The 25,376-nt window shown below is 40.1% G+C and overlaps 1 protein-coding gene across 1 annotated transcript in view; it reads right to left on the minus strand.

Moving 5' to 3' along the window:
* si:dkey-112m2.1 (transmembrane protein 132D) overlaps window positions 1-25,376 on the minus strand; it is a 337,783-nt gene that overhangs the window by 13,397 nt on the left and 299,010 nt on the right. The window contains exons 6-7 of the mRNA XM_049466738.1: window positions 22,790-22,998; window positions 7,239-7,509 (exon numbers count right to left, since the gene is read on the minus strand). Of these exons, the coding sequence (XP_049322695.1) occupies window positions 7,239-7,509; window positions 22,790-22,998 (480 nt within the window). The remainder of the gene's footprint in view (window positions 1-7,238; window positions 7,510-22,789; window positions 22,999-25,376) is intronic.

The raw sequence follows: 25,376 nt of genomic DNA on the forward strand, positions 1-25,376 counted from the left end.
AAAGCACCCTCACTCTCAGAAGCATGCAGGCACGTCTTCTTGATAAAAGCACTTTAATTTTAGTTAGAAATACGCTCAGAGAGGGGGTGCTTTTCCTGGCGGGGGTGCTGAATTCAGCACCATAGCAGTGCCGAAATCTGCACCCCCGCCGTGAAAAGCACCACCTCTCTGCAGCGCGTACGCACGTCTTCTTGATAAAAGCACTTTAACTTTACTTAGAAATATGCTACCCGAGAGGTGGTGCTTTTCCTGGCAGGGGTGCTAAATTTGGCACCACAGTACTGCCTAAATTTGCACCCCTTACTGATTTATTACGTATTATTATCCATTTATGAATGCTCCACACTTTTATTTTCCTTTTCTTGTCAATTATCATTAATAATAACAATCGTTAATCCTGTAAATCCCTCGAGTTCTGCTGTTGTAATTGTATACATGTATGTAATCTTTTTTTTATTTATTTTTTATTTTTTCTGTTATGTGCTTTGGCAATAGTGTTTCTCATTAACATTCATGCCAATAAAGCACTGAACTGAACTAAACTGAGAGAGAGAGAGAGAGAGAGAGCAAAAAAGGATAGAGAGAGAGCCAAAGAGAGAAAGAGAGAGAGCGAGAGAGCATAAAAGATAGATAGAGAGAGAGCAAAAGAGAAAGACGAGAACATAAAAGAGAGAAAGAGCTAAAGAGAGAGAAAGCAAAAGAGAGAGAGCATAAAAGAGAACGAGAGCAAAAGAAAGAGAGAGCAAGACAGCAAAAAGAAAGAGAGAATAAGAGAGAGAGATAGAGAGAGCAAAAGATAAAGAGAGCGAGAGCAAAGGAGAGAGAGAGGGAGGCAATTTTGCTATCAAATAAAACTTCGCAGCGGCCTAACAGTATTGTCAATACTCTTTTCAGCTTGCAGTGTGTGTGTGTTGGTGTGTTTGTGTGTGTGTGTGTGTGTGTAAGTGTGTGTAAGTGTGTGTGTGTGTGTGTGTGTGTGTGTGAGTGTGTGTGTGTGATGCGTAGAGTGTCAGATATGATTAGCTCTTGACTCTTATTCCGCCTATGTGTGTGTGTGTGTGTGTGTGTTTTTGTGTGTGTTAGTGTGTGTATATGTGTGTGTGTGTGCTGGTAAATGAAAGAGAGCAGTAGATGGATGGATAGAGTAATAGATGGGAATAAAGTGAGAGAGCGAGAGCAGATAGAGAGAGAGAGAGAGAGCGTTTAGAGACGGACGGTTATTCGCTGTGTAAAGAAGATTTGTGAATCTGCAGCTCAGATCAGATCAGTCTTAATAACAGTAAGGTAGTGTATGATAAGTACGATACGCTGCAGTAATTGTAATGAATTACTTTTCACTACATCCAGTACATCATCTTCTTCTGCTGCTTTTCCACAACACACAACAACTGCATTACTCATCAAACAGACAGATTTAGGCCAATTATAGAGCGTTCGTACACAACAGCAGCACCGCCACCACAAACAACAACAGCCACAGTGTAGTAACTGTATGAACCAGAGACTGTAAAAAAGATGGACGTCGTGTCTTCGTTCCCATTCATTCATTGAAAATGAAGCCAAAATCTTCCTCCATGTTGGCGATCCTGAAACCCGAGTCTGTAGAGCGCAGTAGAGACCAGAGGAGGGAGAAAAACTGTGGAGAGCTCCTACTCATTTGAATAACCCCGCCCCTGAGGGCTGCCTCGAGGTCACAGGCTGCAGAGCGGGGCGGAGCGGAGCTGACGGTCTGTTATTGGTCCCGCCCATAACCAGCCCTTTTACAATAACCACACCTTTTTTGAATAAAGCTGAATAACGTTTTAAAAAACGAATTCTGTGGGGATATAAAAATGTAACAATATAAGCAGAGGTTACACTAGCTGCTGCATTTAAATAAAGGAGGTAGAATTACAGTATATTAGAAAAAAACGTGATTGAAAGTTGTTCTGTTTTGCCATTGAAACCTATGGGGATGGGTGGAGTTACACAGCTTTCTGAAACCGAACAGCAGGGGGCGCCCGACCTGTGGTGGCTTCACTTTTGAGAGAAGATGCTCTGTCCAGCTATACACAGTCTATGGTATGAACCTCATAACTACAAATACAGCAGCTGATTGGATGTTTAAATATCAGTACAATATCAGTTTGGACACACCTTCTTATTCAATGTTTTTATTTAGTTTTAATTTTTTCTTATATTATAAATGAAGGTCCCATTTTCATTTCATAAGTGTCCCTAAGTACTTTGCAGTCTTCCCATTATAATATCTAAATAATGTTCTTTTAGTATTTAAAACACTCAATTACCCCTAATTAATCTGTAAAAAAACATACTCAAGCAGTAGTTGCACTGTAAATACATAGCTTGTTACCATGTAACTACAAAGTACTTACATACACTTATTGTAAAGTAGGACCTAAATGAATAGAAAAGTGATCAAATAAAGGATAAAGGAAGACATGAAAAAAAAAACATGTAGTAACTAATACGCTGGTAACTTGCGGTTTCTGAGGCTGGTATTTCTGAATATCTCTCATTCTTTATTTTCCAGGGGCTTTTCTGATGAGTGCCAGTTTCATCATTATAACATTTTTAATGGTATTTGCAGCAACTGCACTTGAAGATAATTTCAAAGTTCTTGAAATTCTTCTTTTCATTTGACCGTCTGGATTGAAGTCAAATGGAGTAAAGTTTACTAAAAGAAAGGATTGATTCAGTAAAAATAAATGAAGTAAAGTTTACTAAAAGAAAGGATTGATTCAGTAAAAATAAATGAAGTAAAGTTTACTAAAAGAAAGGATTGATTCAGTAAAAATAAATGAAGTAAAGTTTACTAAAAGAAAGGATTGATTCAGTAAAAATAAATGAAGTAAAGTTTACTAAAAGAAAGGATTGATTCAGTAAAAATAAATGAAGTAAAGTTTACTAAAAGAAAGGATTGATTCAGTAAAAATAAATGAAGTAAAGTTTACTAAAAGAAAGGATTGATTCAGTAAAAATAAATGAAGTAAAGTTTACTAAAAGAAAGGATTGATTCAGTAAAAATAAATGAAGTAAAGTTTACTAAAAGAAAGGATTGATTCAGTAAAAATAAATGAAGTAAAGTTTACTAAAAGAAAGGATTGATTCAGTAAAAATAAATGAAGTAAAGTTTACTAAAAGAAAGGATTGATTCAGTAAAAATAAATGAAGTAAAGTTTACTAAAAGAAAGGATTGATTCAGTAAAAATAAATGGAGTAAAGTTTAATAAAAGAAAGGATTGATTCAGTAAAAATAAATGAAGTAAATTTTACTAAAAGAAAGGATTGATTCAGTAAAAATAAATGAAGTAAAGTTTAATAAAAGAAAGGATTGATTCAGTAATAATAAATGAAGTAAAGTTTACTAAAAGAAAGGATTGATTCAGTAAAAATAAATGAAGTAAAGTTTACTAAAAGAAAGGATTGATTCAGTAAAAATAAATGAAGTAAAGTTTACTAAAAGAAAGGATTGATTCAGTAAAAATAAATGAAGTAAAGTTTACTAAAAGAAAGGATTGATTCAGTAAAAATAAATGAAGTAAAGTTTACTAAAAGAAAGGATTGACTGAAGTTCAGTTCACTTATTTACTCTGTGTAACTTTTACATCTTGAAACCGAGTTGAAGTTACTTACATTTATCTGAAATTAAATTTACTTAAAAAAAGCAAATGCAGAAAGTTGCAAAACTTTTTATTAAGTACATTTTACTCATTTTATCATTTTTTTCAGTGCATGTAGCGCTAATGCTAATGCTAATGCGGAAAAGCAAAAAGACAAAGCATGAGTTCATATTTGACCGTTGAAATTCATGTTGCACGACTGTGGATTGGATACGTATCTGATTTAGAACCGCGCATGAAAGTGACTCAAATTTGTCATGTTCACACAGCCATGAAAAATTCAGATTTGATTCTCTTCAGCCTGGTAATGTGAACACAGTTATGGTGTATTTATAGTAAATCTGAGCTGTGTAGAGAGTCGGTGTGGGTGCAGAGGTTTGGGGTGAGTGTTGAGTGTGTGTTTGAGTGGCAGGAGGAGTGATGGTGTGCCATCTGGCTGCAGTGTGACGCGCCACCTCGCCATCTAACCAGCGCCAGTAATTCTCCACTCATCCCCACGCAGACAGACAAACGACTGGGTGCTGATCTCCAGACGCCGCTGACATCCTTTCATTAGTCTCTCCTAAAGAAAGCGAATAAGCAGAGGGAAAGCGCCGCTCATCCGTCTGCTGCCCGCCTGCCACGGGCTCGACCCTGCAGGTGCCTCGGCCGCGAGGGTGATGGATGAATTTTAGTTTTTAGCACAGGAGAGTATATTTACCTCGGCGCTGCCGAGATACTCCTCTATAACTGTACAGAGCATTACAGGGAGTATACACTGTAAACCCGGAGAAGCTGAATTTACTTCCCTTAAAAAAGTTAAGTAATGAGGAATGAAAACTTAAGTTAGCATAAATTAAAACATCAATTTATTACAGCTAAAGGGGAAGTTGATTTATTTCTAAGGGAGCCCAGGGGGAATCACTACACACTGATGGTGAGTGTTGGACACGCAGAAACTGTTGGACACACCCAGTATGCAAATAGATTGTGATAGAAGCCAATGGAAAAGAAGCTTCCAATGAAAACAGACTAAACTCAGTTATTATACGTTGGTTCAACTCAAAGATCTCAGTTTGAATAGTACAGTATAACTAAACAACAAAATAGTTGAGTATTGTTTAGAAATATCCAATTTTATGTAAAACAGACTTAAATGTTTGGAGTTTAAACAACGTACACAATAAACAAGAGGAGCTACCTTCTTTACTAAATAGTTTCATATGTTTTTTTCATAGTTTATATGAGTTTAGTATTAATCTACAATGCAGAACATTTAAAATAATGAATTTACTGTAATTTAGTTTGTATATTAAAATAATAATACGACCAATAAATCCAAAATTTACAAAGTCTATAGGCATTAATTCATTCACGGGACATTGTTCTGTCCTCTTGTTCACCATGACTTAGTGCTGGACGATATGGCCAAAATTTATATCACGATATATTCCTTAAATTTCGGTCGATACGATATAATGTCGATATCGATATAAATACTTAAATAGGCCTCAGAAAACTGCTAAGAAGCCCTGCAATCCCTGCAGCACTACGAATTTAAATTATTATGTAACTGTGTATTTGCACTTTTGTATGGCTGGCATCAGATACCCTCATTATATGCACTTCTATCTATCTATCTATCTATCTATCTATCTATCTATCCATCCATCCATCCATCCATCCATCCATCCATCCATCCATCCATCCATCCATCCATCCATCCATCCATCCATCCATCCATCCATCCATCCATCCATCCATCCATCCATCCATCCATCCATCCATCCATCCATCTATCTATCGGAAATCTGTACCTACTACTGTCTGAAAATTTAATTAAAGCCTTTGAAACCTCCTTTCACAAAAACTTTAATACCAGCCTCGAGGACCCGCGGCCGAGCGAGCGGACCCGCGGCCAGCCTCGAGGACCCACGGCCGAGCGAGCCGGCCTCGAGGACCCGCGGCCGAGCGAGCCGGCCTCGAGGACCCGCGGCCGAGCGAGCGGACCCGCGGCCGGCCTCGAGGATCCGGGGCCGACCGAACCGAGTCTACCTTAGCCTTGGATCCGCTCGTCCCGGCTCCGTTTGGCTCCAGCGCGAGACATTTTTGCTGCGTAGTGAAGCGGATCCGAGCCTAGACATTTTAACCTAGCCTTGCCTAGCCTAGCCTATTTGGCTACGTGCCTGTGTGGTTACGTCATCACGCACTGACGTAGCCCAGCTACGGGGGCTGTGTTGAGCTCTGCGGCGAGCTGACGCCAGTAAAAAACGCCTGTCCGTGATTCTGTAAATAATACATATCGATATACCACAAAACTGATATCACCGTTATTGAAACATTTCTTATCGCGATAAATACCGATATCGAATTATTGTCCAGGCCTACCATGACTGTATAGCACATGAACACTATGAATTCTTTCTGTTCGTTTATAGAAATTAAAAGTCTCCTTCTGATAAAATCTACTTTTTATTGTTCTGTGTGAAATACAGCAGGTCTCTCTGAGTTGTTTATGATGCTGCACATGATGAAACTCTTCCTCATCCTCTTCCTCATTGTCTGCAGCAGCTAGAAAAAGAAAATATTCAGAAAAACAAAACGAGTCGATCAGGAAAAGCACCGTGTCTACATCAACCCGTGAATTAGTATTCATGTCTCCGCCCACCTCGGCTCGGGACCGCCCACAGGCAGAGCTGAAGCCGGGCGGCGACGCGTCTCGTCAGATAGGAGATAACTAACAGCGCTAGAAACAGCATGCAGTTCATTCCTGTGTTATTTGTGCGAATAACACATCAGTGTTTATATACTTTACCCAGTAATTCAGAGCTAAGAAACAAATGGTTAGAATTAGTCTATGGAGGAAAAACACCACCAGCCAAGTACAATAGAGATAGGTAGGTGTTTAGATGTTTAGAACAGTATTGTTTACACTGGTTAAAAGTAAAAATCGGTTTTGTTCCAACTGCCCGGACGACTCTGCTTTAGCCAACAAAACCCTGGGGTGGAATTTTACTTTCTGGACCTGGACTACCCACCTCTGTGTGTAAGTAACTATAGGTTTAAATAGGATCTCCGGTGGATTTGGTGTTTTACAGAGACTCTAAGACTAGATCAGTGTCTGAACTGCACTTAGCAGGGCATTATTACACATGTTATAAAGTAACATATAACATTGCAAAGACTGTTATTAGTGTAAAAATGTCTTTCTAACTGTTGTTCTTCTCGCTGACTCCTGGTGTCGCAGTGCTGTTAGCCAATCAGAGGCGATATAATGTTTGCATGTATGAATATTCATAAGCAATAGCCAAAATCCTATCGTTTTTCCCCGCCCATTTCTCCACTGGACTAAAGCAGTGTTATACCGGATCACTGGAGAACTTTTTCTTTTTCACAAAAACTAAACAGCTAAACAACACAAATAGACCAAAAATAGACAATTTAAAATGAGACATTTAAGCCTAAATTGTTCAGCATGTTGTTAAATTCACTACCAGAATCAGAATAATAGAGAATATAGAGCTTTTTAAAGGAAATGAATTTAAATAGAACTTAAGAAACACAGTGTTGATGCATACTGAACACACACACACACACACACACACACACACACACACACACTCTCTCTCACTTTACCTGGATTTTAGCAGTCCCTGTGTTTAGGCCCATCAGCACCTGTCCGTTCATCAGTCCGGCCACGCGAGAGTCGTCCACTCTCAGCGAATCACGCACCAGCTCCGTCACATCCACCTGCCAATCACTGCCCAGCAAAAACTCCGGCTGACCTCGCCATTCTTCAGGCTCCGCCTTGAAGTGTGTGAGGACTCGTACTGTAGTGCTCTGGTACTGAGGACCACAGCCTCGGTCCCTTCTGACTGCTTCATCTTCATCATCCTCACCACTGGACCTGATGACAAGACACGACAAGACACGACAAGACACGACAGATTGTTAATGTACACTGTAAGAACTGTAAGAAGTTGAATTTATTAAAAAAAATTGAGTAAACCGGTTGCTTTAAAAAAGTTAAGTAATGGGTAATGAAAAGTTAAGTTAGCCTAAATTAAATAATAACATCAAGTTATTACAACTAAAGGGGAAGCTGATTTAACTTTTTTTTATTTTTGTTATACTGTAAGACAGGATAAGTTGAGTTTATTTAACTTTTTTAAGGCAGCCGGATTGCTCAAATTTTTTAAGTAATGGGGAATGAAAACTTGAGTTAGCATAAATTAAAACATCAAGTTATTACAACTAAAGGGGAAGTTGATTTATTTGTAAGGTAGCCCAGGGAGAATCACTACACACTGATGGTGAGTGTCTGTCAGAAACTGTTGGACACGCCCAGTATGCAAATAGACTGTGACAGAAGCCAATAGAAAAGAAGCTGTTAATGACATCAGACTAAACTAAAGTTATTATAAGTTGGTTAAAAAACTCTAAGATCTCAGTTTGAATAGTTCAAATGTTCCCACAAATCTGCGTTAAACTAACTCAAAACAGCATCAGGTGGGTATGGTCCTGTGGGCAGCATCCTGTAGGTAGTATAATGTTGGCAGCATCCTGTGGGTAAAGTCCTGTAGGCTGCATTATTTGGGCTGAACCCTTTATGCTGCGTCATGTGGGTAGCATCCTGTGGGTAGTGTCCTGTGGGTAGTATCCTGTAGGTAGTATCCTGTGGGTAGTGTCCTGAGGGTAGCGTCCTGTAGATAGTGACCTGTAGGTAGTATAATGTTGGCAGCGTCCTGTGGGTAAAGTGATGAAGGCTTCATGTGGGCTGAGCCCTCTTCGTCATGTGGGTAGCATCCTGTAGGTAGTATCCTGTGGGTAATGTCCTATGGGAAGCATCTTGTGGGTAGCATTCTGTGGGCAGTGTCCTGTCGGTAGTGTCCTGTGGGCAGCATCCTGTGGATATTGTCCTGTAGGCAGTGTCCTGTAGGCACTGATGAAGGACTCGAGGATGATGAAGACTGACTTTACTTTATCTACAGGGTGTCTCAGCTGTAGGTAGTGGAGGACAGTGAAAGATTAAACAGTGTTTAAGAACTCTAGCAGCACTGCTGCTGTATCTGATATCCCCAGGTTTTTGAAGTTTTGAGGCTGAGTGTAAATCCCTGTTATGCGGCTGCCCTCATGCGGATGGAGCTGTGCTGATATCTGCAGCAGCTGGAATGATCCGGATTAATGTGGTAAAGCTTTTACTCGCAGCACAGCCGTGGATCTGCTCTACATCCCACAGACCTACTGACCATAATCAGCACAGCAGCAGCACAGCCAGGGCACGAGTGTTACAGCACCCCCCAGTGCTGAGACACCATACTGCTGCCCAGAGGATATGAAGATGTGTCCACAGCTGTGTTCCAATCAAAAACTTAACGTTTTACAACTTCCAGACTCATTTTTTACTATATAAAATACATATAATAAAAACTGTATATGTAGAGCTATAGGATTCATATTTATATGGTATTATATTGCATTTATATACAGTATGTATTAAAAATGACTTGTAAAAACGTGCACAGAAAATAAGTTTAAAATACATTTTATTATTATTATTAAGCATCTGTAAGTGTCTGTACAGTGACCTAATTGCAAAAGTAAGATATGTATTTAAAAAAAAACATGAATAAAAACTACTTTTTAAGAACACTTAAACTATAAACTCTCTAACTATAAACTTTACCATGAAATATAATAATTAAAATCCTTCAGAGATAATCCTTTTTAATAAATCCATAATATTAAAGTTTAAATACACATTTTAGTTGTGTCCCTGTGTTGTGGTTTCACTCAGTCCTGTTACCGTAACACATTACCCTGATCATCTGAAACATCTGGAACATTCTACAACAGGAAGTCACATCTACAACAGGAAGTGACATCATCAGCTGGTTCTTCTGAAGATCATGGGAAGACCAGTATTAAGTTTCCTCATTAGTTTTTTTTCTGTATATTTGATCTTATTGTAACGATGACTGAGGAGCTCAATCTCAACACTCAGTCCTGTTACCTAAATTAATTCTTACATCTTACTGGTTTATTTTTAAAATACAAATTATGGGAAACTCACTAAAATGTGCTCAGTGTCCTCATGCTGTTAGCATAGCTAACATTTAGCTATTTTTCATGCTTTTGCTAATTCTATGCTACAAGCTCATACCTGTTACTTTTTAGTCCTGTTACTCAAAAACATAAAAAGTAACAAGAGTGAGTTCCTTTTTTGTTATAAATATCAATTATTTGAACATGCAGTCAAACATTTCTTTAAAATAAAGACTTTCTTGAGAGAAATTAAAGGAATTAGTGGATTTGCTTTTTTTAAACATGCTTTTTAAATGAGTTTCACATGATTTTTGGAACCATATTCAGATTAAAAACCTTGTAAAAATTAAGTAAATCTGCCTGAGATTGTTTAGTACATAAAAGTTTAATTTGAAAGAAATTAAACTTTTGTTGGAATGGTTGTATATATATATATATACAACAAAAGAAACTCTTGCGTCCTTTCCTGGGGTGGTCCTGATGAGTGCCAGTTTCATCATCATAAAGTTTTTGACGTTTTTTGTGGTGACTGCACTTGAGGATACTTTCAAATTTCCGATTGATTCGTTTATTAATTCTTTGCTTTTAGTTGAGTAGTTCTTGCGTCTCATAACCTGGATTCGAACATCACTCAAATATTCACTATGCACTGTATACCTGTAACTCTACCTCTTCACTACTTTACTTTAACTGATGCTCTCAAACACTTTATTAAGAGACAAGAAATTCAAGTAATTAACTCTTGATGAGTTCAGCACAGCTGTTAACTGAAAGCCTGAATTCCAGGTGAAAACGTCCAGACTTCCTAGAATGAAGCGTGTAATAAACGTTGAGATTGATTCTTTACAGGTTAAAGTTGGTGAATAACGGATAGTGCTCAGTGATGGTGCAGGAGGCAATCTCCTACACTCATCCTTATCCCTCTATCTCTTTTATTCTCTCTATCTCTCTATCTCTCAATCTCCTACACTCATCCTTATCACTCTATCTCTTATTCTCTCTATCTCTCAATCTCCTACACTCATCTTTACCTCTCTATCTCTCTTATTCTATCTATCTCTCAATCTCCTACACTCATCCTTATCTCTCTATCTCTCTTATTCTCTCCATCTCTCTATCTCTCTCCCTCAATCTCCTACACTCATCCTATCCCTCTATCTCTTATTCTCTCTATGTCTCTATCTATCTCTCAATCTCCTATACTCATCCTTATCTCTCTATCTCTTATTCTCTCTATCTCTCTCCCTCAATCTCCTACACTCATCCTTATCTCTCTATCTCTCTTATTCTCTCTATCTCTCTCTCTATCTCTCAATCTCCTATACTCATCCTTATCTCTCTATCTCTCTTATTCTCTCTATCTCTCTATCTATCTCTCAATCTCCTATACTCATCCTTATCTCTCTATCTCTTATTCTCTCTATCTCTCTCCCTCAATCTCCTACACTCATCCTTATCTCTCTATCTCTCTTATTCTCTCTATCTCTCTCTCTATCTCTCAATCTCCTATACTCATCCTTATCTCTCTATCTCTTATTCTCTCTATCTCTCTCCCTCAATCTACTATACTCATCCATTTCTCTCTATCTCTCTTATTCTCTCTATCTCTCTCTCCCTCTCTCTCTATCTCTCTTATTCTCTCTAGCTCTGTCTCTCAATCTCCTACACTCATCTTTATCTCTCTCTCTCTCTTATTCTCTCTATCTCTCTATCTATCTCTCAATCTCCTACACTCATCCTTATCTCTCTATCTCTCTTATTCTCTCCATCCCTCTCTCCCTCAATCTCCTACACTCATCCTTATCTCTCTATCTCTCAATCTCCTACACTCACCCTTACCTCTCTATATCTTATTCTCTCCATCTCTCTCTCTCTCAATCTCCTACACTCATCCTTATCTCTCTATCTCTCTTATTCTCTCCATCTCTCTCTCTCTCTCAATCTCCTACACTCACCCTTACCTCTCTATATCTTATTCTCTCCATCTCTCTCTCTCAATCTCCTGCACTCATCCTTATCTCTCTATCTCTCAATCTCCTACACTCATCCTTATCCCTCTATCTCTTATTCTCTCTATCTCTCTATCTATCTCTCAATCTCCTATACTCATCCTTATCTCTCTATCTCCCTTATCTCTCTCTCTCTCTCTCTTAATCTCCTACCCTCATCCTTATCTCTCTATCTCTCTTATTCTCTCTATCTCTCAATCTCCTACACTCATCCTTATCTCTCTATCTCTCATCTCTCTCTCTCTCTCTCTCTCTCTCTCTATCTCTCTCAATCTCCTGTACTCATCTTTATCTCGTCACCATTTACCTGCTCACACCTTACACTATCTATCTATCCCACACTTATCTTTCTCTCTCTCTCTCTCTCTCTCTCTCTTTCACTCATCTTTATCTCCTCACCATTTACCTGCCCACACCTTACCCTGCGTTCACACTGGAAAGCGACAAAGCGACAGGCGACCATTCATTTCCTATGGCAGGGCGCGATTTGTCGCCGCGACACGCGAGAGGCGACAAGCGACAAAGCGACAGAGCGACAAGCGACACGGAGATGAATTTTTCTCAACTTTATGCAAATGAGTTATGACGCGGTGAAGCGACATTCTAACCCGATTGGCTCCTAGCTTTTCTTTGGACCAATCACAAACAAGGCGGTTCGACGTCCTCAAGCTCCTGCTCTCTGAATTTCTAGTTTCTTTCCCGGTTCTTTCTGTTGAACGGGGTGGACCCACATCAGTCTGTGGGAACGGCTGCGTTTCTAGCGCAGTTAAATCTGAGAAACGCACAAGAGTCCAGCAAGTTTGGGAGTTATAGCTGGAGAATAAAGTGGCCAAGTGATTCCTTTTTTGTGCCTTTTTTCTTGTCGGAGGCTGGACCATGATAAACGCGGGCGTTGAGCTTGACACGCCCACAAGCGACAAACGCTGAGCGACACAAGCGACTCGTCGCGTTCCAGTGTGAACGCAGGGTTACACCTCTCCTCCTGACATACACACTCTCTCTCTTTTACTCTTCCTCTCTCTCGCTCTCTCTCTCCCTCTCCCTCTTTCTCTTTTACTTTCTCTTACTCTATCTCTCTGTATCTCTCTCACTCACAGTTTGTATCTCTCTCATTTACATTCTCTCATTCTCTCCCTCTCTCACTCTTTCTATTTCTATCTTTCCCTCTCTTTTTCTCAATTTCTCTGTCTCTCTCTCTCTTATTCTATATCTCTCATTCTCTCCCCCTCTCTCTATTTCTATCTTTCCCTCTCTCTTTATCACTACAGACAACATTTCTCCCAAATTCTCAAATTAGAGCATTTATTTGCAGAACATTAGAAAGATTTCATGTCTTGGGATGCTCTCCTCCACCAGCCTTATACACTGCTTTTGGGGTTCTGGGGTGAAGTGCACAGAAAGGACCATTGGAAACTGTCTAGAGACAGAGCTTGAGTCATTTCAGACCTGAACCCCATTGAAAACCCCCTTTTATGTAATGAAGAGTAAGATGGATGTTGACAAGCCATCAAATAAAACTAAACTGCTTAAAAGCAAAAGCAGTGTGCAAGACTGGTGGAGGAGAGCATGCCAAGACTCATGAAGGCTAATTTCTAATTTTTTTGTAAATAAATGCTTTAAATGACAATGTTTTTATTTTGAAATTGAGAGAAATTTTGTTAGTAGTTTATAAGATAAAGGAACAATGTTCATTTTACTCAAATGTAAACCTATAAATTGATCTTTTTTAAGTGCTCTCTGTTTTTTTGAAGCTGTTACTCTCTATCTATTCTCTCTCTCTCTCTCTCTCTCTCTCTCTCTCTCTCTCTCTCTCTCGTCATGCATGGATTCAGCATCGACGTGCTGTTTCCAGGGAAGCGTAATTAAAAATTGTCTTGTGGATATTCATGGCATATGCCAGTATTAACCTGTGCGTTGGCTGACGGCGGCGTGTCAGAGGCAGATGTGATTGAGAACGACCCGGCGGTAATTAAAAATCAGTGGCAGTTCGCTCGCCGCCGCTCCTCCGTCATGCCTTCAGCCCGTGGCAGGTGTTACCAGGCTACAGCGGCGGGTACGGGGGCCGGGAGCGCCGGGGGAGGGTTCGAGAGGAAGGCCGTCGCTATTGTTTACAGAGACTCTTTTAGAGCAGAGAGACCTGGTTTCAGATCAGGAGATAACAGTAAATTCACACGCTCAGCATGCGTACCCATGATGCATTGCGAAAAACAGAACTTTCCATTCAGTATAGTTATCCTTCATTTTGATTGTCTGTTATAGACAATGTTATAAATGCTCTGCTAATATTCAAATAACATTTAACAGCATGTCTATTAAAGGTCTCCTTCTGCTAAAATCAACATTTTCTTGTTCTTTGTATAATACTATAGGTCTCTCTGAGTTGTTTATGCATGCTGAAACTGTTCTTCAGCCTCCTTTGACTGCAGTAGCTGGTAAAAGAAAAGCCTCAGAAATACGAGTTGATCAGGAAAGGCTCAGAAGTTGATGGAAACCAGTGAGTTAATGGCCTCGCCCACCTCTGCTCAGGACTGCCCAGAGGAGGAGCTTACAGCTCTGTTTAAATCGGATCTCCGGTGGATTCTGCATTTTACCAAGACCTTAAATATACACTAGGGAAGCACGGTTTGACAAGATCACGATTTGACAAGATAGCTTCGATGTAGTTAAACTGCCCAAACACTGAGTCACCAAGTCTGAGGTAAGAGTTTAGTAGGGTTAGTTTAGCTAAATGGAACGTTATCTCTGAAAACATTTAGTCCTTCGAGTTTTTGAGCTGTAAAATTGACTGTGGATGAAGGAAAGTAGGCGTTCTCTGCTTCAGTGCTATTAGCCAATCAGAGGCGATATATTTGCATGCATGAATATTCATGAACAAGAGCCCAAATCCTGTCTTTCTTCAAAGACCTCTACTTCAGTGAACTAAAGCATGGCTAAATAGAAACACCTGAGCACTTTTTTTTTCACAAAAATCGGCTCACATGGCTTCATTCATTTATACTAGAGACACAACTAGACATTTTAAAATGAATAAAAAATGGAATTAGACCTTTAAATGCAACTGAACAACAAAAAATCTTGAAATAAGGTAAGTTTAGTGTTAGATTTAGGGGCTCTATCATATATCATACGCAAGGCTGCGTTGTGATGTTGTTGCTATCTTGCACCCCATCAACAGTCAAAGATTAACTCAAATTCTCTAATTCTTCTCTTCAGTTCTGCTGAAACTGAGACTCAGTCCTTAATCATGTTATTCTGAGCTAAAGGCTAAAGCTGCTGTTTCCATGTGGGTCAGCCAGACGTCTTCCTGTAGCAGTTTATTTTCTCCAGTTTCTAAGAGTCTTTATTTGAAGGTGTAGGAAACAGTACTCACCGCTCTCTGACTTCTGTATCTGTAATTTCTCTAAAGAAAAGAAAGAACTTCTACTTTTAATAGTTACAGAGTTCTCTGTGTTTTATCTGAGTCTTTTTATAGTTATTATCATGATGAGAGTGTGAATGTGCTGTAAGTGTGTAAGTGTGTAAATGCTGCTGCAGTAAAGAGTAGCAGCAGTAACTCCATCTGTTCTAACACTGATTTACTACAGATAAAGACAGATAAAGCTAATTTACATTTTTTAAAATCCATTTCCAAAACACAAAAAAAGTTTATTTATCTGTAACTATTAAAAGTAGAAGTTCTTTCTTTACTTTAGAGAAATTACAGATGAAGTCAGAGAGCGGTGAGTACTGTTTCCTACACCTTCAAATAAAGACTCTTAGAAACTGGAGAAAAAAAAACTGCTACAGGAAGACGTCTGGCTGACCCACATGGAAACAGCAGCTTTAGCCTTTAGCTCAGATTATTAACATGATTAAGAACTGAGTCTCAGCAGTTTTATTAGAACTGAAGAAAAGAATTAGAGGTGTTAATACTATAATATATGTTTTATTTTACTTTTACTTTATTTGGCCATTTAATAATAATAATAATAATAATAATAATAATAATAATAAACTTTATTTATATAGCACCTTTCATACATATAAATGCAGCTTAAAGTGCTTCACAATAAAATGAGATAAAACAGCAAAATATAAAAGTAATATAAAACAAATAAAACAATTAAAAAGTAACAATTTCATAAAATATTAGGAAATAAGACATTTAATACAATATATAAAATAGAATAAAAAAAATTGCATAAGGGCTAAAATGGTAAAACCTCCACTTCCCTTGACAAATACTTCATTCAGCACTTCGGCTCCTAATGTGTTTTTACGCTATGCACCATGGGTACGCATGCCGAGCGGTGCATTCCCCATTTACCTTTTAAATCAGGTGTTCCCCGTCCATATGCTCCTCAGTCATTATTCCCACAGTAAAACTCCTGCACTGGAAACTGGAATAAGTGAGGAAGTGATCCAGTGTCTACTGGGATCTGTCAGCTGCTGACTGTGCATTTACTTAATGCATCGTTAATGCATTCCTATTTCAGAGAAAAGCTCCTATTAGCATTAGCATTAGCATGGTCTTCCGGATGCATGGTAATCATGTGGTGAAACTTTAAATTGAGTATTCCTCATGTGTTCCTAATCCCATGCATTTATTAAAGACGGCTCATATTTGGATATGAGCTAAATCATTATTGCACTGCTATTTTAGGAAATATTCCGATTAGCATTTCATCACAGATACGCATATCAATCAAAAACTCCAAACCCATTAATCCCTGGGCTTCTTATTCAGTCATTAATCTGAAGAATTATTACTCAAAAACTACTTTACATCATCCGGTAACTAATACGATCCTGATATATAAATCATAAGAGTGGGGATCAGCAGCGTGGACCCGCACACATATGGACTATAAACCTTCAAGGGGTTCCTAAAGCTAAATATATATATATATATATATTTATAATATATATATATACATTCACTAATGAAGGCTTTTAGGATTGCAGCTCTAAAATATATTGGCCTATTCCACCTAATGGGAGCCATTTGCTTGTTGTATCTCTTCCAAAATAAACTAATATATATATATTTATTTTCTTTTTTCAACTTTTTCAATCTAAGAACACATATATTTAACTTTTAATAAAATATGTACTTTAAAGCACATTACTTTGTACAGCTTTAAAGCAAGTACACGAATTCCTTTGATTTTCTCTCAAAAAAGTCATTATTTTAAAGAAATGGTTATAGACTGCATGTTCAAATAATTGATATTTATGACAAAAAAATAAGGAAATCACTCCTGTTACTTTTTATGTTTTGAGTAACAGGACTGAGATTTTTTTTAGGGTAGAATTAGCAAAAACATGATACAAATAACTAATAAATGGCGGCTATGCTAATAGCATGAGAACACTGAGCACATTCTTGTGATTTTTTTCCAAAATTAGTATTTTATAAATAAACCAATAAGATGTAAGAATTAATTTAGGTAACAGGACTGAGTGTTGAGATTGAGCTCCTCAGTCATCGTTACAATAAGATCAAATATACAGAAAAAAAACTAATGAGGAAACTTAATTCTGGTCTTTCCATGATCTTCAGAACAAGAACCAGCTGATGATGTCACTTCCTGTTGTAGGTGTGACTTCCTGTTGTAGAATGTTCCAGATGTTTCAGGTGATCAGGGTAATGTGTTACGGTAACAGGACTGAGTGAAACCACAACACAGGGACACAACTAAAATGTGTATTTTAACTTAAATATTATGGATTTATTATTATTAATATTATTATTTAATAATTATATTTCATGTGAAAGTTTAAAGTTAGAGAGTGGAGGACAGAGGGAGTTACAAATGCTATTTTTCAGTGTTTTAAGTAGTTTTTATTAATGTTTTTAATTACATATCATACTTTTGCGATTAGGTCAATGTACAAGACACTATGATTAATAATAAAATGTATTTAAAATATATTTTGTGTGCACATTTATACATGTAATTTCGTGGGAACAGAGATATGGCACCCATTCAGTGGAATGGACCATATATATATATATATATATATATATATATATATATATATGTATGTATATATATAATAAAGTATACTGCAGGAAATACTGTGATTATCATTGCATCACACGTTAATACCAATCACGAACTCAGCTTATTATTCATCACTATAAATTATTCTGTAAATAATAGGTAATTAATATGGAAGTTCTGCAGTTGTACAAGTGAGGAGCACATATATTCCCTCAGGGTTTAGGGAGCTTCTGGGGACCTGAGGTAAAAATAAACCTATGAAGGATTTTTATACCAATATGAGTGAATTTATTAATGCAATTATCTCGATTATTGGCTCACCGTTGGGTTGTAAGATTAGGGCTTATGATTACTGATTATTCAGTAAATAATGTACAATATTTGATAAGTATTAAACAAAGAAAATGCATGTAAAAAGGGGGTGTCATGTCTTGGCCCTGTCTCGTGTCTCTGTGTGCATTCCCCACGTGACCTGTGCTCCCCTGTGTCTCCCGTCTCAGTACTTTTCCACCTGTGTCTCATTTGTAGCTCCGCCCCTTCCCCAGGTGTTTCCAATTCTAGTGTGTTTGTGTTGCTATAAATAGCCCTGGTCTACCACTTTGTCTCTGTCGGTCTTTGCACCTTCCCCTGTTGTTTTGTCTCTCCGTGTTCTTCCATGTTTCATAGCCCTAGTCATTGCCCGTGTTTACCTCAGTTATTCCCTTGTGTATGTTTTCTAGTTTCTTGTTTATTTCCTTGTTTCCCAGTCCTCTGCTTAGTGTTTTGTTTCTAGTATATTCCTTGTATATTTTTATATCCCTGCCCTGTTTAGTTTTGGTTATTTCTTGGTTATTTTTGGTAGTTTCTAGTTTCTTGTTTATTCCTTGTTTATGTTCTTAGCTTTGTTTGTTTCTTGTTTATTTACTCCCTGTTTGTATATAAATATATTTAGTACTTCTTGTTTGTTTAGTTTATGTTCACTAGTTCCTCTCGTTTATTTTGGTTTACTTTATTATTACGTGTTCTTTGTTATTTGTTTATCTTTGTTATTTATATATATTTATTAAATTATTCGTTTCATCCCTACCTGCACTTGTGTCCGCCTCCTCGTCTCCCTGCCTGGGTCATTCGTGACAGAAAGACCGACCAGAACATGGACACAGCAGGTTCTGCGTGGACTGGCACCAGAATGGCGATTCGCCGTGCTCCTTGCGGGACCCCGGCGCAGGACACCTCGAGGCCTCAAGGACGCCGCAGGCCTCGGGGTAGGCGTTCTAAGGGGTCCCGCCAGCCGGAAGAAGACCCCTTTTCCGGGGAGGATTTTCTTGGGGGGGCGCTAAGGGCTGGTGCGGTTAGCCTCGGTGCCTCCGTGTACCCGAGGCTAAAGGAGCGGGATCCGTGGGACTTTCTCGGGTGCGCTCCCAGTAGCTCCGAGGACGAAGAGGAGCTCTACCCTGCACCAGTCCGTGCTCCGTTACCGTTTCCCCCAGGGGCGGTGCTCTACCCGGCTCTCGGCCGCACAGCTCCAGAGGCCGTCCCGACTCCCGTCCGATCCCCTGCAGCCAAGGTGCGCTCCTCACCGGCGGTTCCAGAGCTAGCTTCCCCGGTGCCTCTCAAGCTAGCGTCTTCAGCGGCTAAGCCACGCTCCGTGACTTCTGTGACGGCTGTGAAACCGCGCCCCGAGATCCCCGCGGTAGCAGCCGGACCTCGCCCCGTGTTCCTCGCGGTAGCTGCCGAACCGTGCCCCGTGATTTCCGCGGTAGCAGCCGAGCCGCGCTACAGGACCTCCTACCCAGCGAGCAAGCCGCGAGCAGAGATTTTCCCCGCGCTTGACTCAGCCGGAGAGAGTAGAAATCCAGTCCGGGATTTTGCGGCAACCGCACTCTCAAGCCCCACAGCTGCAGCGCCAGCACCTCAGGCTGAGGAGCTGGTTTTCATGGCGGCTGCAGAGCTGGATTCCGCCGCTGCGATCCAGCCTCTCTCTAGGACTATCTCCGCGGCAACCCAGCCGTGCACTGGGACTGTTATGGAGACTTTTTCCGCTCCGGTTTCTACCGGCTGCCCCGCGCTGCTTGCAGTGGACTTTACCGGCGAGGCTGCAGATCCAGTCCGGGTTTTCGTTTCTACCGCAGTCTCAAGCCCTGCTGCTGCTCCGCTGGATCTGCACACACCCAGCTCCGAAATTCTCTCGGCGGCCACGCCCATCTCCGAGGTGTCTTCGGCTGCTGAGCCACGCCCCCGGACTCCTGCCGTGTCTGCAGAAGCTGCTCCAGCCTCCGTCTCTGCAGAAGCTGCTCCAGCCTCCGTCTCTGCAGAAGCTGCTCCAGCCTCCGTGTCTGCTGAAGCTGCTCAAGCCTCCGTCTCTGCTGAAGCTACTCAAGCCTTCAAGTCTGCTCCAGCTGTTCAAGCCTTCAAGTCAGCTCCAGCTGCCCAAGTCTCCGTGCCAGAGCCAGCTGCCCAAGTCTCCGTGCCAGAGCCAGCTGCCCAAGTCTCCGTGCCAGAGCCAGCTGCCCAAGTCTCCGTGCCAGAGCCAGCTGCCCAAGTCTCCGTGCCAGAGCCAGCTGCCCAAGTCTCCGTGCCAGAGCCAGCTGCCCAAGTCTCCGTGCCAGAGCCAGCTGCCCAAGTCTCCGTGCCAGAGCCAGCTGCCCAAGTCTCCGTGCCAGAGCCAGCTGCCCAAGTCTCCGTGCCAGAGCCAGCTGCCCAAGTCTCAGCACCAGCTCCCGCTGCCAGAGTCGCCGCGCCGCCAGCACCAGCTCCCGCTGCCAGAGTCGCCGCGCCGCCAGCACCAGCTCCCGCTGCCAGAGTCGCCGCGCCGCCAGCACCAGCTCCCGCTGCCAGAGTCGCCGCGCCGCCAGCACCAGCTCCCGCTGCCAGAGTCACTACCCCACCGGTTCCTGCTCCCAGAACTTTGTTTGGCCCCAGGTCCCATGTACCCAGGCAGGCACCGAGGTCCCCTGACTTTGTCCCCAGTACTGTGCCCAGGCTGGCTCCTTGGACTTCCCCTCAGACATTTGCCAGTCCTGGGCACCCACCTGTGTTTCTGGTCCCCATGTCTCTCCCTGTCTTGGTCCCTGTCTCTGTTTACGTCCCTGTACCCGTGTCTGTCTCTGTCTCTGTTCCCGTCCCAGTTACAGTGTTCGTTTCTGTCCCTGTTAATGTCCTCGTCCCTGTTCCCATGTCCAGTCCCGTCCAGTCTCCTGTTCAATCTCCGTCCCCTGTCCAGTGTCCTGTCCAGTCTCCGTCCACCGTCCAGTTCCCTGTCCAGTCTCCGTTCCCCATCCAGTCTCCGTCTCCTGTCCAGTCCCCCGTCCAGTCTCTGTCTCCTGTCCAGTTCCCCGTCCAGTCTCCGTCTTCTGTCCAGTTCCCCGTCCAGTCTCCATCTCCCGTTCAGTCCCCCGTCCAGTCTCCGTCTCCCGTTCAGTCTCCCGTCCAGTCTCTGTCCTCTGTCCTGTCTCCGTTTCAGTCCCCGGTCTCGACTCCTGTTTTCCCTGGCCTCTCCCTGCCGCCAGCCCCCGGGGTTCGTTTTTCCGCGCCTCGGGAGCTGCGCGTTTAGGGGGAGGCTTCTGTCATGTCTTGGCCCTGTCTCGTGTCTCTGTGTGCATTCCCCACGTGACCTGTGCTCCCCTGTGTCTCCCGTCTCAGTACTTTTCCACCTGTGTCTCATTTGTAGCTCCGCCCCTTCCCCAGGTGTTTCCAATTCTAGTGTGTTTGTGTTGCTATAAATAGCCCTGGTCTACCACTTTGTCTCTGTCGGTCTTTGCACCTTCCCCTGTTGTTTTGTCTCTCCGTGTTCTTCCATGTTTCATAGCCCTAGTCATTGCCCGTGTTTACCTCAGTTATTCCCTTGTGTATGTTTTCTAGTTTCTTGTTTATTTCCTTGTTTCCCAGTCCTCTGCTTAGTGTTTTGTTTCTAGTATATTCCTTGTATATTTTTATATCCCTGCCCTGTTTAGTTTTGGTTATTTCTTGGTTATTTTTGGTAGTTTCTAGTTTCTTGTTTATTCCTTGTTTATGTTCTTAGCTTTGTTTGTTTCTTGTTTATTTACTCCCTGTTTGTATATAAATATATTTAGTACTTCTTGTTTGTTTAGTTTATGTTCACTAGTTCCTCTCGTTTATTTTGGTTTACTTTATTATTACGTGTTCTTTGTTATTTGTTTATCTTTGTTATTTATATATATATTTATTAAATTATTCGTTTCATCCCTACCTGCACTTGTGTCCGCCTCCTCGTCTCCCTGCCTGGGTCATTCGTGACAGGGGGTTATAAATCTTTTCTCTAAAAATATTCCTTGTAAAAGAAAAGTGTATTTAAGTATATTTTTTAAAAGTACACTTAACAAGGAAAAATACATACTTTTTAAAACTAAAACACACTTAAAAATAAAGTAAATATACTATTTAGGAACAACATGTGACAAATTAAGTATATTTCAGTTGTATTTAAGCTATATTTACATACAACATAAAATCATTGAATTGTGCTTTTGAGTGTTTTTTGTACAACTTCTGTGAACTTAAGAAGATTTAAGTTTTAGGTGTTTTTTTATACTTAATGTTTAATACCTTTAAAGTATATTCTAAATGTACTACTTTGAGTATTTATGCACATATTGTTAGAAAAATAACACAACACTAAAGTGCACTTTAAGCAGTATTTAATGCGACTATATATATATATATATATATATATATATATATATATATAATTGAAAGCATATTGCATTATATGCAAAGAAAGTGTATTCAATGTGTATTTTCATGAAGTATATTAAATTGAAAATGCACTTTTTGTATTATTTTTTACATAATTTGCACATACTTTTAATGCACTTAAGTATATTTCCTTTTCATAGGGGGCTGTAGGTCATGAAGTTCTTTAAACTAAATCACTCTCACATAAAGATAAAGATAAAAAAATATCTTTTAGAATTAGCCATTTAAGGGCTCTGTCACTTTTATGCAAATGTGCTGTTTCTGGCCCATGTTTATGCTGAGCGTTTAGCACACGTTAGCGTTAGCTTGTGCTAAATGACAAAACTTTGATAGAAACACTTACTCTCGCCATGGACAGTAGGTACAGATCCCACCCTCAAACAAAGTCTGCTAGCTAATTTTGCTGTATAGTGTTCTGGGATTCTCAACCAGCACATATGATAAGTCTTACCTTGGGTTGCTGGGAGGAACAGGTACCCTCCACCCTTTGATCTGGCTGAGCTCGGGGTCGGACAGGTCGATCTGCAGGGGCAGGTGGGGCATCCAGACGCTGAGCTCCAGCTGAGAGCTCAGGTAGCTGTAGGTGAAGTTCACCAGCATCCTCACCCTGCCTCTCGTCTCCTTCCCATTCACGTAGACGTAATCACACCTCTCCGACACCTGATCAGAGAAAAACACCAATTAAGATCAATCAGGATCAATCAATAATCAGATGGTGGGAGATAAATGCAGCATTGTGGTTTGCTTTTCTTTCTGTTTTCAAAATCTAATCAAATTAAATATATTTATATTTATATTTATATAGTGTTTTTATAATTAATGCTTTCACAAAGTAGCTAGTATAAATTGGTAGAGTTGTGATTATTATAGGTGTATTAAACACCTTCCTCGGGGCGCAGGGTTGCCTCCTCCAATATGGCGGCCACACTGACACGCCGGGAGGCAGGCTATGCGGCGTCTATGTATATGATGTCTATGGCATCCACCCACAACATTACCAGCATTTAACAGTTTATCAGTTGACCATGATCCTCTCATGATGTCTCTCATGAACCCTTTTGGATCTACAGTCGTTATCTAAAGCGAAACATTGGGGAGTTTGTTTTGGTTTTAAAAGAGCGAGGAAACGAGACAGCCTCTTTTTTTTCTTGTGTTAATCGGAACAATATGTGGAAATGTTAAATCCAGGCTTCATGTGTCGGCAGATCGGTTATTCGCGGCTTTCGTTCCGGGCTGTAATGAGGGGGACGAGAGATTAGGCACACTTTGGTGAGCCTGTCCAAGTGTTTATTTCTGACTACACACAGCCAAACACTGCGAAGAGAGAGAGAAACGAGGGAAAACGAGAGAAAAACGAGAGAGAAAATGAAAGTGTGTGTAGGTGAGTAATGAGCGAGCATGGACGTGGACATGGACGTGGACGTGGTGGACGTCTCCCAGACCTCAGGGTTGAAAAGCCTCTCAGCAGATGGAGCTGAAGGCGTGTTTATTCAGGCTTCATTTACACAACATCAATATCCACGCTCTCAGTGGGACTCAACCACGATTGGCCAACAGCGCCCCGCGTTCTGAGGTGCACCAAAGCCTCGGCACCAGTTCTAAACCGCCGTCCATCAGCTCACGCTTCTAAACCCAAAGCCCGAGTGGCCGAGAGCGGCGGTGGCGGCCGTTAGCGAGAACAGATTTCCTCTATGTTCTGCCATTTTCTGCCAGAGCGTCTTTTTATCACATCTCCTTTATTGTTGCGTCCCGGCTCTAACTTGGCCCTGGCGGTACTCTGATTAAAGATCCAGAAGATCCAATTAGCAGATGCCTCCTCATTAAGGCCTCGTTTAGCGATAGCCGCTCTAAAAGCTGTTGATGGAGTGTGATAAGAGTGTTGATGGCCCAGTTTCCCACTTTATTTCCCAATTTATATATTTATTAAACAATATACTGTACATTGTGTTGGTTGGTTGGTTGGTTGGTTGATTGGTTGGTTGACCAGTTGTTTCGGTTTTATTGCCATGTATGGCTATTTATGGCATACACAAATAGTGGTTTTATATATAGAGAGAAAGTAAAGTTGTTCAAAGATTATAGCATGATAAAGCACAAACGTATTAAATTAGCTGTTCAAGGCTGTTTTTTAGCAATATATATTTTTTAATTTTTTTATTTGCACAAATAGAATGTGACATCAAGTCAACAAATGAGCAAACAAACAAACAAACCAACAAAATGACTGTGCAGGGAAAGTAAAAACCCTAAAAGAGGCTTGTATAAAGTTATAGTTCTTCAATATACACAATCACAAGAATATACACAAGTACATATTTACTACTTGGATTGGTTACAGTGAGAGTAGATATGTTTTAAGCTGTTTTTTTTAACTAATGATGCTATTGCAGATTTTCACTTCGCTTCTGAAGAATATGTAGACATTTAATACTACTTTTGTAGTATTACTATTAGCCCAAATTATATTACAGTATATAATATATAAAAGAGATAAGGATAAATAAGCGTATAATATTAGTTAAGAAGTTAAATATAATATAAATATATTTTATTCTTCAAATGACACCAACATTCTTAGACATTTTATTAGAAATCATTGAAATATGTTCTTTCCAGCATAATTAAAATTTTACAATGAACGTGATTTATTATATTACCAGACATGGATATTGGTGGAAGACTATTAATGTTCTTTTTTATTTTTAGGACTAAACAGCATATGTGAACTTTTTTTTTATATTAAGCGATCATTTGTTTGCTCTAAACCACCCTGGTAAAAATATATATGTATATACTTAATTGTACTTAAAATATATTGAGAAATGTCTAAGTATGCTGTAAATATACAACCAGATTTACGTACTTACTTAAAATATTACATTACATTACATTGCATTTGGCAGGCGCTTTTGTCCAAAGCGACTTACAAAAAAACTTATATATTAAAATTACAATAATATTATGCTTTCGTCAAATGTTTGAAAGTAAATTTCAATCATACTTTTTTTAAAAACACAATATAGTGTAAAAAAAACTTT

Source organism: Astyanax mexicanus, chromosome 17, assembly GCF_023375975.1.
Source record: "Astyanax mexicanus isolate ESR-SI-001 chromosome 17, AstMex3_surface, whole genome shotgun sequence".
NCBI classification, from domain to species: domain Eukaryota; kingdom Metazoa; phylum Chordata; class Actinopteri; order Characiformes; family Acestrorhamphidae; genus Astyanax; species Astyanax mexicanus.